The sequence below is a fragment of the Crocodylus siamensis genome, chromosome 4 (genome assembly GCF_052110815.1).
Source record: "Crocodylus siamensis isolate JL-2025a chromosome 4, ASM5211081v1, whole genome shotgun sequence".
Taxonomy (NCBI): Eukaryota; Metazoa; Chordata; order Crocodylia; family Crocodylidae; genus Crocodylus; species Crocodylus siamensis.
This window is the reverse complement of record NC_143398.1, coordinates 142,600,963-142,615,985: the sequence shown is the minus strand read 5'-3', so window position 1 is coordinate 142,615,985 and position 15,023 is coordinate 142,600,963. Positions and strand designations below refer to the sequence as shown.

Here is a 15,023-nt window from a genome sequence, read left to right as displayed (position 1 = left end):
TTGTGTCTCTTTCTGTTAGAATCTTTCCAAATTATCCACATTTTATCTGAAATGTGGGGCCCAAAACCAGACACAATACCTCAGATGAGGCCTCACCAGTGCTGAGTACAGCAGAAAAATAATTTCCCTTGATTTGCAAATGACACTCCTATAGCAAAAAGAACAAAAACAATATGCTATTGGGATTTTTATTTTGCAAAAAGGGCACACTTTTGGCTTTTAATCAAATTATATTTAACTGTACAGGTTTCCCTTGCTTTATGCCAGGGGTCAGAAAACCCCGGTATACATATCGAGCATGGCACACAAGGCCATTTTGCTCAGCACACCACCGCCAGCCTGGGCTCTAAGCAGCTGTTGCCAGCCACAGAGCCCAGGCTGCTCCCAGCAGGCGGCTGGGAGACTGCAAGCCTTGCTGTAAGCAGATGAGGCTCTGTGGAGGCTGCAAACAGCTGCTCTGGGCTCCAGCATGTCAGCGCTCTGGCACCTTCCAAGGTAGACATTGTGGTTTTTTCAGCATTCCAGCCAAAAAATGTTGCCTACCCCTGCTTTATGCTGTACACGTGTTACTGGAAAACAGCGTATAACTTGAATTTGCATAAAGGGAACCCACTTTACAGTATAACAAATAGGGATATGTTCCAAGACCTTGACTGTACTGACACCCAGACCCATTTCTACTACTTTTACAAAACAATTTTTGTACTTACAATGAGTGAGGAACATAGATCCACATAGGAAGCTATATTTTGTTGTGTGTCACTCCCCACAATGCACTACACAAAGCATCTGACTGCGGGCTTCCACCACACAGGTCGCATAAGAATGAATTTACCTTGTGTATAACACATTTTTGGTATAAAAACATTAATTGCTTAAGAGTGATTTTGTACACGCAGAACCCGCATAAAGTGAGGGAAACCTGTAGTTTATTTGGATTGTATCATATTGATCTATACTGCATTATTGTATCGTTACTGTATCAGCCTGTGCCCTCTTTGGCCACAGGCCTTTTTTGTCTTCTTTCTTCAGTTCATAGTTTGAACCCAAGTGTGTGCATGTGCATACGTGTGTGTGTGTGTGTGTGTGTGTGTGTGTGTGTGGAGGGGGTGGAAGATACATAGCTCATTATAAATTGAATCAAGAAGATACTTCTGATATGAGAGCTGAACTGAAAGAGAAGATCAAATTTATACAAAGCAAGCCAAAAGAGGTATATCCAAAGCTGAGTTTAGCAATCATCACTATTTGGAACTGCACAGGAAGGAATGGATTAAAGTGCTGACTTGTACATTTGCCTCACAACTCATTGTTTTCTGTGTTGTGCTGGAATGATCCATTCTAGGGGGTTGTTTGATTTTTTGTTATTTCAGTTGTGCTAAAATACAGAGGAAATTAACCAAAATGTGCTCTTAACTTGTTCTTGCTCTGTCATTAGGACATTATTTCACAGGGGACACACATAATCCAAATATACTCGGGACTCAATACTGAAAGATTTGTTTTTCTTCTGCACCTTTCCGTTCTTCATTCCAAATCAGTCTGACAGACAGGAAGAAAAAAGAGATACTTTTGGATCAGGGACTCCCATTTTTGAAGCATGTTGTGGTATTCCTAAAGTTTTCCTTAGTTTGAAATTTTATTCCCTTGCACTGATAATCACCTGTGAAGTTCAATGCATTTAAACATTCCCCCCGATAATAATGTTACTAATTAGTCTTAGGGTTTGATCTGCCACAAGGACTATGTCCCCAAGGTCTATCAAACGCTGGATCCACCCTTATAAAGTAGGTTTGTTGTGACTCTTCGGCAATCAGAAAAACTGTGCTGCATCCTGCCTCCTTTCTTTTTTCTCATTGTTGAGAATGTAACTATGATTATTTTGAGAACGTATGTATGATTTTTTCCTTTTCAGCTTATTTGATCTTTGCTTCTTATTCAGACAACAGAGAACCTTATTGACTAATTTGGATAGGAAGCTGAAGCAAGAATTGGGCATGCCGGAGTTGAATCTCTTCTTTTAGCATTACACAAGAGGCATGTTTGTCTGCAGCCTAAAGGAAAAGATCCCAGAAGCATTTGAAAGTCTCTGAATCAAGATTCATTGATGAATGTATCTCTTTATTAGCATAACTGGGTAGCTTAAAAAACAGCAAAGATCCCAGTGATTTCAAAGGGGTTTTGTTCGTACCAGAGCCAAAGGATCTCTCAGTGTTTCTTCACATGAAAACTAAAGCGTTCCTGTTCTTGTTCATTGCTGTGCGTTGGTATCTTATTGCTGAAGTTGATTAGGCAGCCCAGTGGCAAAACTTCTATTTGATGCAAATTCAGTTGTTAAAAAGATATGTTACTTGAACTGTTTATAATATTTTTTTAAAATTTAAAATGCATTCATTTTTAATATGATATTTTTACAGAATAAAGTCAAGGCCTGTTTTATCTGACACCCTAAACCTCTGAATTTTGAAGATGTTGAAGAAATACCTCTTCTCTTCAAATGATTTCTGAGCTTGATATTACAACACCAAGAGGAAAAAATGTGTGAAAAGAAAAGGATCTAATTCTTTGTTATAGTGTTGAATTCAGCAATGTTCACAACACTACAGGAAATCTTAAAATGGCTTGATTATTGCTGAAATGCTGATTACTGTTGCTATTGTTATTCTACTATTATAAATGTAGTTACATTGCGAAAGTGCCTTTATGCAACTTGAGACTTTCTATTGGAAAGATATGTTTTTCTCACAAAATGTTGTCTACTGTGTTCGAGGATGATCTGTTATCACCACTGATACTGTTATTTCTCCTGTATCTTTGTCAATAATTCCTTTATACATCAATCATTCTGCATACATGAAAACAGAGAATCAAACCATGGTGACAGAATTCATCCTGATTGGATTTTCCAATTTTCCTAGTTTGCAGATTCCATTGTTCACAGTGTTTTTTCTCATGTACCTGATCACACTGGCTGGAAATATAATATTGATGATAATCATAAATGTTGATCATACTCTTCACATTCCCATGTATTTCTTCCTCTCAATTCTCTCTTTTTCAGAGACCTGCTACACGTTTGTTGTTATTCCCAATATGCTGGTAAACTTGCTAACTGAAAAGAAGACAATTTCTTTTAGTGGGTGTGCTACTCAGATGTTTTTCTTCATCAGTTTTGGAGGCACAAACTGTATGCTTCTAGCAGCAATGGGGTATGATCGCTATGTTGCCATATGCAAACCTTTACATTACCACATCCTCATGAACCAAAAAGTCAGAGTTCAGTTAGTGGCATTTTCAGTAGTAACTGGATTTGTTTTATCCCTAATAGATACATATTTTATATTCAGATTACCTTTCTGTGGAGTAAATAAGATAAACCACTTCTTTTGTGACATGGCACCAGTCATTAAAATCTCATGCACAGACAACAATGTAATTGAAATTGTCATTTTCATATTTTGCGTTGTGGTTGTATTTGGGTCATTCTTACTGATTCTTCTTTCTTATCTGTTCATCCTCATTACCATCCTGCAAATTCCTTCTGCTGAGGGTAAGCAGAAAGCCTTCTCCACCTGCGCCTCTCATCTCATTGTGGTCATTGTGCATTTTGGATGTGCTTCTATTATCTATTTGAGACCCAAATCCACTTATTCACTGGATAAAGACACCTTGATTTCTGTCACTTACACAGTGGTGACTCCATTGTTGAACCCCATGGTATATAGTCTAAGAAATAAGGATGTACAAATAGCACTGAGGAAAGCTCTGGGCAGAACACGGTTTACATGTATACTGTGACAGGGGTCCTAGTAGAGATCAGCTATCAAAGACAATCTTACCTAAATAATTTTAATTTTGTATAAGCACCAGCTGGATGGACATTTTTACACAAAATAAAGGAACCATGTGGAAGGAGGAGTGACTGCTCCCATGGCAAGGGTCATTATATTAAATCAACCAATGTTTTTAGCAAGATATAATAGATGAGTAGAGGAAGACTATACAGTAAGACACTATGCCACATGCCTAGGTGATATGCAGAGTGGTTCTGCTTAAAATTTATCCAGGAACCTATCTAAGTCTAAGAAAATCTAAGTGCAACTTACATTGCAAAGGGTCTGAAGGAGTTATAAATTAAAGTGGAGGAGCCTCATCCTACTTCCAGTTAAATCAACGGGATTTTGTCCACTGACTACAAGTAGTCATGTTAGGGGGTGATTACCATTGTATTTTGGGTGATGGTCACTTACATCTCTTCAGGCTGTTTTGTATATTGGTTTTCTGGCTACGTCTTCTTCAAAATCCTTTTTGTACAGATCACACCTCCTTAGACATGCCGGGAATAAAGTTCTTCTCTCAGTCCTGACTCACAAAAAAGTAATCTGACTCAATGAGCATAAATTGATGCAAGTATAATAAAAGTAGATTTTGACTTTTAATCTCTGATATCCTCAAAGAATGCTCAAAGCTTGAATTCACCAAAATTTCTTGTTATTACAAATACAGTTGTGAGGGGTCAAGTAAATGGACCTCTCCAGAGCCTGTGTATTCATGACCAGCATGTGTGAAGCATCAGTTCAGCTAGGCAAAACTCAAACTCCAGTTTTAAATATGAGGGTAAACAGGATTTGGCATTGACTGGCCAGTTGATTATGGCCATCAGCAAACCTGACTCCTCCATATGATGGTTCAATAAGGCAATATATCCTGATTAAGACATGATCTAGTGCAGCCATAATGAGAGTGATGAAAAGGGGAAATGGCTATTTCCTCTTAATTTTTAGGTACTTTTGACTTTTTTATAGAACTTGCCACTGGCAGTGGAATGTGTCCTGTTTTGGCTCAGCTTGAAGTGATATATGTATACTATATAGATTAAAACATATATATATACTCCATAATAAAAAAGGCAATTACTGAAAGGCAGGCACAGTTTTGTTTTCCTAATAAAATATTAGTTAAGACTTTTTTTCAAAATGTTATGTTGGAAAACAAAACAATGTCTAATTTAAGATATCATAATGATACATATATGGCTATATGTTATATTTTGGAAAAATTATACCTATTATCTCACAGTTGAAGAGGATGACTACTAATCCTCCCAGCCCTATGATTAAATAAAGAGAAATTATATTGCAAGTAGAGGGATTATACAAACACTAATTGCTAAATGTATTCCATACCACTTTACTGGAATGTCTACTGAGCAAACATAGGAGCAACTTTTTGCAGAATTACTTCTAGAGATCAGTATAAGGTGTAGGGTATTTGGATATTAACAGTTGTTGTGTTTTCATGCATCTTTGTTACACATCTGATGGCTTCCATCAGAGCCAAAGGTGATCTCACAATATATTGAGTAATTGAAAAACATTTTCTGTCTTCTGCATCATCTGTATCATTATTTGTTTTTGACTAGAAGCATTAATTTTTTTCAGTGCTGTGTTTCTTACAATTTAATAAAGTCCTATGATAAAACAGTTTTGCTGTTGTTCTCTTCTATTCAAATGCATATCATTATTTACAATTATAGTTACAGAGCCCAAAAATGGGGACCCTGCCTCAATATGTAAGTTTTCAATATTCTGACTAGCTCAGAGGTACAGTATGTCTCTTGGTCACTACAATTTTTGCCCATTAGCTCAGCATCTAGCCTCCCTCTGTTCAGGGTGCAGCTTACTTGCAGCACAACTGGACAAATGGACTATTTACTCCTGCAGGCATGAAAGGTGGAATAATTCCATATTTATTGTGATAACCCAGGTTCTTTGAATGAATGAAAATAGAAAGACTGTATCCTCATACCTTTGCTGTTCTGTACATACACAGAGATGGTACCATGGTTGCAGAGCAGAACGGAGAGTGGATGGTTTCCCCATGCTTTCGGGCTTTTGGTCATTGCCACATGAGGCTAGGAAGGAATTGGTTTCCCTTTGGCAGGGTTGATTTATTTAGTTAGTTATCATTTCCTCAGGAGCACTGGGTGTTGGCTGCAGCTAACACAGGGGATCTCGACTGGGGTGTGCTGATGCTTGTGCTGGGACTAAGCTCGTGCTGGGTTAATGGGTCTCACCCCTCTGCTTAGTGTCAAACCATTTGCCACATTTGGGATCAGAAGGGTATTTTACCCCATGGCCAGATTGTTACCTACTCTACTGCAGGGGATATGGCCCTCTTCCTTGGATCTTTCAAGTGCCTTTTCACAACACCTGTAGTAGGGGGACATTGTCCCCTGGGAGGGGTCTCTTGTAAAAGAGATCCTGCAGCAACCACCCTAGGCCAGGGGGCATGGCCTCTTAGCCATGACCCTGGAAAGAGATTAGTTCCTTCCACTCTCTGAGCAGATCAGCCCTTACAGAACTCCTGAACAGGGCCATGGACATGGGGCCATATCCTATACCACCTATTAGGTGCTTAAGTGTGATCCTACTGCATTCTGCTCAAGTCCATGAAAAACAGCTAATGTGAGAAGTGGGTGGGTCCTCCTCCTTTTGCTACTTTCTTTGTGACTTAGTCTTAAGTGTAAGATGACTGTGTCTTGTAAAAATAGCCAAACTAATTCTGTTTCAGGAGGCAAGCAGGGTGGAATAGGTCTGCACTTATATGCTTAAGTCTACTTTGGTGTCTAATATGTAGAATAGGATCTGACCCATTGTGATTGGGCTACAGCTCACTTAGACCCTGGGCACATCCTCAGGTTTCTAGATTACACTGAAGTTTGTGTCATTGCTTCTTCACTGCTCTTGTTACCCAGGGTAACTAGATCAGACCAACTTGTATATGCTTATTTGACATACAGTCATCCCTACACCCCTGCAATGGTATCCCCTGTCTTTGGCATAACAGGACGAAGGAAGATCATGAAGAGCTTATTGCATGTGCCTGAGCTTTCCATTTTCCTGATGAAGGAGTTCTGAATTACTCCATTAATTTTGCATATGCTTTCAGGGTCCTCATGATGTAAAATTGGACAATTTTAACATTAATAACAGTAATCTCAGCCAGCCCCTCAAACATCTCCAATGTACAGACATTTAAAAACTTTCCAAACCAAAAAACATTTAACAATCCCCACTGTGGCTTATTGGCCATAACTATGTGGCACCAGGGACCTTGCACTAAGATCACCAGAGCAACTTCTTGGAGCCTCTCAGGCCTTGTTATCTTGTAAGCACTGGCTGCCTAATGATATCCCACGTGGCTCATTTCACCAGAATTCTGCGTCCCTGCTCTGTGCCATGTGGGAGTCACAGATCCTAGCTGCTCTGGGATGGAAGAATGATGAAATATCCACCTTTGTTTTTCCAGGCCACCCAATTATGACTACTGTGACACTTTCCTTTTTTGCTGTGGTTCACAGTTGTGGTAGATATCAGTTGGACTTTCCATGGGCAAACCTGAAGAAGGCCTAAGCACTATCTCCATAGATTGTGCTTGTCCATCTGGGTGAAAACTACACCAGTGTGGTGTTAATTAATTTCCACTTGCTGTGATCTGAGGTGTACTGTTCTAAATGGAGTGCTGTGGGTAACACAGTGGTATTATTAGAGTAATTTTGTACTGTAGGCATGATGATCCATGAAATACTATGCAAGAAGGAGGGATTTCATGGACCAACTGCATAGCTGGGATAGAGTTAGGCAAGTGTTTGAATGTGAGATATTCTTCGTATTTCCTCTCCCCCTTGCTTTAAGATTTCTGTGGGCACATCCCCACATGCAGAAGCTTGCATTTGGAGCATGGCTATGGCTCTGTTCCAATCATTTGAAGAGTCCCACCAGGTCTCCATAAGCCTTACTAGATCGTAGTGCCCACTAGAGAGTAGGAGGGATAGCTCTCCTGCTTGTTCCTCACGCTCCTGGCATTCGGGTACAGGCACTGGAGTCCTCCAATTGAGACCCTCAATTTTCTGTCATGCTGAGGGAGAACCGTTCCCTCAACTCTTGCAAGAGTGGCTCTCCTAGTGTTCCCAACTTTGGAGCTTTCTTGTGTGCTGGTCCCCAGGCATGGTCTAGTCAGTGTTTCCAAGTCCCCCAGTGATCTTTGTTTAAAACCCTATCTAGAAAATTGGCCATCCTGGCCAAGAACAGGGACTTACCCCTCCATATGAGGAAGATACCGTCCCTTCCCAGGAGTCCTGTCTCCCTGAAATGTGTGCTGTGGTCAAATAAACCGAACTCCTCTCAGTAGCACCACTGCCAGGGTTATTGGTTCACTTTTATGATGCATCCTACCTTTCTAGATTTGTGGCCTGTAACTGGGAGCACAGAGTAAAAGACTACCTGCACCCCCGCTCCCTTGAGCTCAGCCTTCAGAGCCCTGTAGTCACTCAAAACCCAGTCTGGATTACTTCTGACCATGTCATTCATGCCACGTGGATGAGGAGCACGGGGTAGTGATTGGAGGCCCAGTTGAGCCTAGGGATCTTTTCCACAACATCCTGGATGTGGGCCCCAGGGAGGCAGTCTATCTTTCAATCTAAGGTAACAGGATGGCAGATGGGTCCTTTGGTGCCCTGCAGGAGGGAGTCCCCCACCACAACTACCCTGTGTCTCCTCTTGTGGGTGGCAGTTTACTGACTACTCTTCTTCTTCTCTAGTGCCTCCATCAGAGCCTCCTTACGTGTGGTGAGGGGAGCATACCTGTTGTGCAATGAATTTTGAGAAAAGGCTAAAAGAATCGGGATTATTTAGTCTGGAGAAGAAAAGATTGAGACAGTCTTCAAATACCTGACAGCAGTTATAAAGAGGGAAATAGGCTATTATATGTGGCTGTGGAGGACAGAATTAGGAACAATGGTTTCAAACTCCAGCACAGAAAATTTAGGTTGAAGATTAGGCAGAATTTTCTGCCTATACGAGTGGTCAAGCGTTGGAATAGGATACATAGAGAAGTTGTGGAATCTCCATTCCTGGAAATTTTCAAGAATAGTTTAGATAGACACCTGGATAGGGCAGTTTAGTCTGGGTTGTTTCTTCTTTGTGCAGGAGGCTCAAGTAGATGACCTCATAAGAACCATTCCAACCATACTTTCCTATGATTCTGTGATCTTATGATCAACATGTCCACAGCTTGAATAGCATTAATTTGAGAAACCTGAGGAACACAAGAGAGCAGACTAGCAACGATTAGTGGAAAGGTTGTTTAAAAAACACTAGGTAATGCGCCACAATACACCTGATCTGCTGTTCCACTTTCTTGTCCCTTCCCTATGTAACCTTTTTGATCTGCTGTTCTGCTTTCTGCTCTCTGCCATAGGCTTCCTGTTTGATCTGCTACTCTGCTCTCTGCCTCTGTGTTGCTCTGCTGTTTGCCCCTTCCCAGATCTGCCATGTGCCACACACAGAGCATACCCATGCCATTTGTAGCAGTTGTGCTGTAGGTTGGCCAACACTGCTCTATGCAGCCTGAATAGGCCAAAAGGGTTTGCAAGGAAATGAAACAGTTGGTGGGTCTGTGCCTAATGACCAGTTGCATCAGAGATCATTACTGGGCATGCTTACACATGCCAAAGATATGGGGGCAGTTTACTCTCAAGTAAGTTACTCAAGAGTAAATGCTCCTGGGCACATGTTTACATGTGCAGGGACATGAGAGCAGATTTGCTGCTCCTAGCAGCAAACTGCTCCTGCTTCCTGCAGCCCTGCAACTGACCCCTGAAGCAGCCAGGGGAGCTCTAGGCTCCTCTTGGGTCCTAGCCCGGGGCCAGGAGAGAGCCGTCTCCTAGTTAGGGCTGGGTCTTTGCTCCTAAACCTGGGAGCTTCCAGCCCCCGCTCCGCAATCACAGGGCCCAGGCTGAGAGATCCTTGTTTCTCAGCCCAAGCCCCATGGCCGCAGGTCCTGGGTTGGAAATCCTTCTCTCACAATGCTTGCCCCATGACCATGGAGTCAATTGGGTCACCAACTGGCTGGAGGGCTGCATCCAGAAAGTGGTGGTGGATGGGTCATTTTTGACTTGGAGGGATGTGGACAGTGGGGTTCCGCAGGGCTAAGTCCTTGGGCCTGCACTGTTCAACATCTTCATCAGTGACTTGGATGAGGGGTTAAAAAGCACTCTGTCCAAATTTGCTGATGACATTAAGATGTGGGGGATGTGGGCAGGCTAGAAGGGAGGAATAGGCTGCAATGGGACCTAGACAGGTTACAGGGGTGGGCAGATGAGAATAGGATGGGATTCAACACCGAAAAGTGCAAGGTGGTGCACCTGGGGAGGAACAACTGGCACCATACCTACAGGCTGGGGAACTGCCTTCTTGTCAGTACAGAGGCAGAAAAGGATCTTGGAGTCATCACAGATGCATCTCAAGCAGGTCCAAGGAGGTGATACTCCCCCTCTATTCAGCACTGGTCAGGCCACAGCTGGAGTACTGCGTCCAGTTCTGGGTGCTGCACTTCAAGAGGGATATGGACAACATGGAGAGGGTCTAGAGGAGGGCCACTCACATGATCAGGGGGCAGCAGGGCAGGCCCTATGAGGAGAGGCTACGGGACCTGAACGTGTTCAGCCTCCACAAGAGAAGGCTGAGGGGAGATCTAGTGGCCTGTTACAAACTAGTCAGAGGGGATCAGCAGGCACTGGGGAAGTCCCTGTTCCCCCGAGCACTGCCAGGAGTGACCAGGAATAATGGTCACAAGCTGACAGAGGGTAGATTTAGGCTAGATATCAGGAGGTGCTACTTCACGGTCAGGGCGGCTAGGATCTGGAACCAACTTCCAAGAGAAGTGGTGCTGGCTCCTACCCTGGGGGACTTTAACAGGAGGCTAGATGTACACCTTGCTGGGGTCATTTGACCCCAGTACTCTTTCCTGCCATGGCAGGGGGTCGGACTAGATGATCTACTCAGGTCCCTTCTGACCCTAGAAACTATGAAAGTATGAAACCCCGTGATTGCAAAATGAGGGCTGGGAGCTCCCAGATGCTGGGGTAAGGGGACATTGTTCCTGCCCGGGCTCTGGAGAGGGGAGCCTGTCATGGCACCAGGAAACCCCCCAGGGGGCAGGGAACAATCTCCCACCCCCTGTTGCCCAGCTGACTGGGAGCACATTTTCTGTGTGGAAGAAATCAAACTTCATGTTGTGGTTGAATCAGAACTGACAAAGCCAGCTTTTTTTTATTTAGGGCTATACTGTGATCACAGGGAGGATTTCATACAACAAGGGGAATCACCCGCTTGTCTGTTTCAAAGGATTTTTCAGACTGTCTAAGTTTACAAGCATATTTATACTGAAGACAGAGAAAGCAATAAAAAAATACGACCTTGGCAAAACAAAATAATAGTAAATTACACAGAAATTTAGGAAGTTTACTTAAACAAACCATCTGTGCACAGGGTAATATATCAAGATAACCTAAGGATAGCCCAAGGCATGCAGAATTTCTTATCTCAGAACATGTAACTGAAATAAGCAGTATCAGCACTTCTGGTCTCTGTCTGTTTTTCTAGTCAAGTAGTCCAGAAGCCCAACTAAATTACTCCTACAGCTGCCAGTCAGGTGTCTACACATTGTAGGAGTGAATTTGGTTGGGCTTCTGGCCTCCCTGACTAGAAAAACAGACAGAGACCAGAAGTGCTGCTATTGCTTATTTCAGTTATATGTTTTGAGATAAAAAAATCCTGCATGTCTTATTACTCTGTGCACAGATGTCCAATTAAGTATACTTGTTTTAGTTTCTTCAAGGTCATATTTTTTTCTCTTTATCTGTCTTAAGTATAAAAATGCTTGAAAACTTAGAGAGGGGGAGGATTCCTTTGAAACAGACAAGTGAGTGATTCCCCTTGCTGTATGAATTCCTCCCTGTGATTACAGTATAGCCCTAATAAAGAAAAGCTGGCTCTGTCAGTTCTGATTCAACCACAACGCGAAGTTTAATTTCTTCCACAGTGTGCACCACTGCACAGGTACTAATCTTGAGTAAATTTGCTACTTGCATTTGGAGGTAGCATATTTACTTGCAATTAGAGCCATTTACTACACAGTAAGCTTTTGCAAGTATAGATGCAACGAATTTCTGCAGTTATTAGCTCTACTTTGCAGTAAAGTGTCTTGTGTAGATGTGCCCACTGAGCAATATAAATTCCTTTTGGGTTAAGAGGAGCCTTGGTATTAAAGCTGTTCAGGATGAGTACGAGAGCTGGTCTGGAAAAGATGAATTTCAATAATTTTGTTTTTGGATTGTTCTGAAACATTTTAGTTTGAATCCATGTATTGCTAAACCGTTCTCCCATTGTGATGCATTGTCCCATAGGGATGCACTTTGGATGGCCTATTCTATAGACTGTAATGCATCAAGGGAACCTTGCCCATTGGAGAGCATGGGAGAAACAGCATGGGAGACCTACATCTCCCAGGACACAACTCCTCTCTGGGAAATGCATGTTAGTACTAGGTTGAAATGAGTCGTTCCAGGACAGCTCTACAAACTGAAATGAAATACTTTAAGGGTAGTTAAAATGTTAACATAAAAAAATGTCAAAAGTAAATATTTTGTCATTTCCAAGTAATCCTTTTATTTGGAACTGTTCCTCTCAAAAAAATCTTACCATTTTTTTTCTGATTAGGGCTGAAAACACTAAAATATAATTTTCCATGGAACAAAAATATAATATAATACAGTACCATTGAATTTATGGTACCAAGGATTTATTGTAGAATGTATCCCAAGAGTTCCACCCAGTGTAGATTCCCTCTCCCCAGCAATTTATCCCTCTGGTGCCTTAGCCAAGGATCAAACCCAAATCTCCCCCATGGCAGATAAGAACTCTATCCCTGAGCTGTCAATGCCTGGGTGTCTACTTGTGGCTCCAGGCTATCACATCTCTGGGATCCTCTGCATGCTGTCTGTAGGTGAGGAAGTCTTCAGGGACCTTTGCTGCCTGCCTATTCTTGTTCCTATGCCCTTTCTTCTTTTCATTTTCTATCTCAGCATCCTGGTTGTCATGCTCTGCTGAGGGACAGCACACAGCCTTTTCCAATTGCAATTCCCACCTCATTGCAGTGGGTCTTTTTTATAGCTGTGACGTTGTTGTGTTCATTGGACACTGGACTGGCCAGTCAACCTTTCAAGAGAAAAAAATTATCCCTCTTTTACAGCTTTATCAAGCCAGTGTTAACCCCCTCTCCCGCAATATACAGTATGAGGAACAAACAGGTAAAGGGGGCCCTCTAGAGCAGTGGTCTCCAAAGTGGGGTGCATGCGCAAGACGATCCATTAGGGTTCGGGAAGAAAATATTAGAACTTCTATTTATATTAATTTTTTATCTCATCCTTTTTTAATTTCCATTTTTTGTGTATGTTTTATAATGTACATTATATATTAGTACAGTAGTACATGTATATAATTTATAAACAAATAAATATACATATATTAGGGGTGCGTTCTCAAAAATTTTTACTGATAGGGGTGTCTCCTGGATCTGTGCTTCCTGCCAGCCCCTGGGCAAGTTCCCCCTGAGCTCCCCGTGGCTGCTATAGGGGACTGGTGCAAAGCCACAGTGGGCAGGAGGGGACTGCTGCCAGGAGGTGGAGATCTGTTTCAACATCCTTGCACATGTTGACATCTGCCCAGGGTGGGTTTACTTTAGAGTCATTTACTCTAGAGTAAACCCATTCCACAGCTTTTGCATGTGTAGACTTGCCCACTGTAAGGTTTATATCCCCTGTCTTCTCCTTTGGGCCTGAAAGATTGTGCCTCTAGTGTGGATTGTCAAGATTACACAATGGAGGTAGCGGGGAAATTTTTGACAGAACAGGATTTAACTTAGAGAATGCTCATTTATCAAAATAAAAAATCATTGGGTTCAGGAAAACCCCCCAACAACAGCCAGTTCTTTGGTCAGGAAGGTTTGCCTGTGATAAAATTGCTGGCGAAAACCAGAGTGATGCAATGATAAGCCCCCTGGTTGATCAAGCCATTCACCAGAGACATTAGATATACATACTGAGGACACTGCTTTGGATCAAGGAGTGGAACTTTGTCTCTCACACAAATGAATATTAGCAGCCAGGCAAACTCTCTTCAAACATGTTTCAAAATGCCATTTTCCTGAATCCCTAGAACCTGTGCTTTGCAATCCTCAGAGACGAAGCAGTAAGGAAGGTTGGTCTTGACTTGCCAGCTCAAGACAAGCTCTAGTGATATAATTAAAGGTCATATTTTTGTGGAATATTGGACTAGGCAGGACAAGAACCACTGTCCACTTTTAATCTTTCCCACTGACCTTGTAACTTGGTATAGTGTTTCCAGTCCGGGTTATTTTTAGGGGATATAGGTCTCACTGCAGACTTGTGATTCAAGCCTGAACAGCAGAGTAAAAGAAACAATGACTATATCCAGCTAAATAAGTAGCGAGATCAAATTAAACAGACCATAAGGCCTTGGAGGAAAAGACAAAAGGCCTCAACACAAATAACCCAAATATAGTTTATTAAAGTGTTAGCTTAAGAATATTGGAAGTAGGAACTGATTGAACTAGATAATATAGATTTAGCTGTATTATATAGCAGGTGTCTATCTGTTAACTTGTCATAAAACAAAAGCAGCTTGTTCCACAAGAACACAGGTCTCAGCTTTTTGACACCTCCCAGGGCCATGAGAGAATTGATTCAGTCTGCTTTCTAAGGTTTCAGTAAAACAAAGGAATTTAAAGAATTCAAACAGTAAATGCTTTCTAGTGTTAACCATGCAGAAAAATGGAATATGGGCTGAAGGGAAAATCAGAGGACTTAGCAAATCCCAAAAGGCCCACTGCTGGTCTGACATCCTTCTATTCCTGCCTTGGTGGTATAGGTGAGAGAGTCTGTTGCACTGTTGTAGGTGCTTTGGTGGACACTGGTATGTGAATATTCCTGTGCTTCAGGGTATGAGAAATGAAAAGCTGGGGGTTTACCTGTCTCTTGACTCTTTTAATCAGTAGTCAACTGACCAGTATACTTGTAGAGCAGGTAGCAGTAAGGGAGAGAAGTAGAGAAGCTTTTATGAAAACCATAATATTTTCCATTACAAAATGATGTTAAAAGG

The 15,023-nt window shown here is 42.0% G+C and overlaps 2 protein-coding genes across 2 annotated transcripts in view; one reads left to right on the top strand and one right to left on the bottom strand.

Annotated features, from left to right (window-relative positions):
* The first annotated feature begins 2,853 nt into the window (after nucleotides 1-2,853).
* LOC149866638 (olfactory receptor 10T2-like) lies at nucleotides 2,854-3,798 on the top strand. The gene has a single exon (XM_090041629.1). The coding sequence runs from the start codon at nucleotides 2,854-2,856 to the stop codon at nucleotides 3,796-3,798; it is 945 nt and encodes a 314-aa protein (XP_089897755.1).
* A 10,378-nt stretch (nucleotides 3,799-14,176) lies between these two features.
* Nucleotides 14,177-15,023, bottom strand: part of LOC149866637 (olfactory receptor 10T2-like) — an 8,041-nt gene continuing 7,194 nt past the window's right edge. The window contains exon 3 of the mRNA XM_090041628.1: nucleotides 14,177-14,301. Coding sequence (XP_089897754.1) covers nucleotides 14,177-14,301 — 125 coding nt within the window. The remainder of the gene's footprint in view (nucleotides 14,302-15,023) is intronic.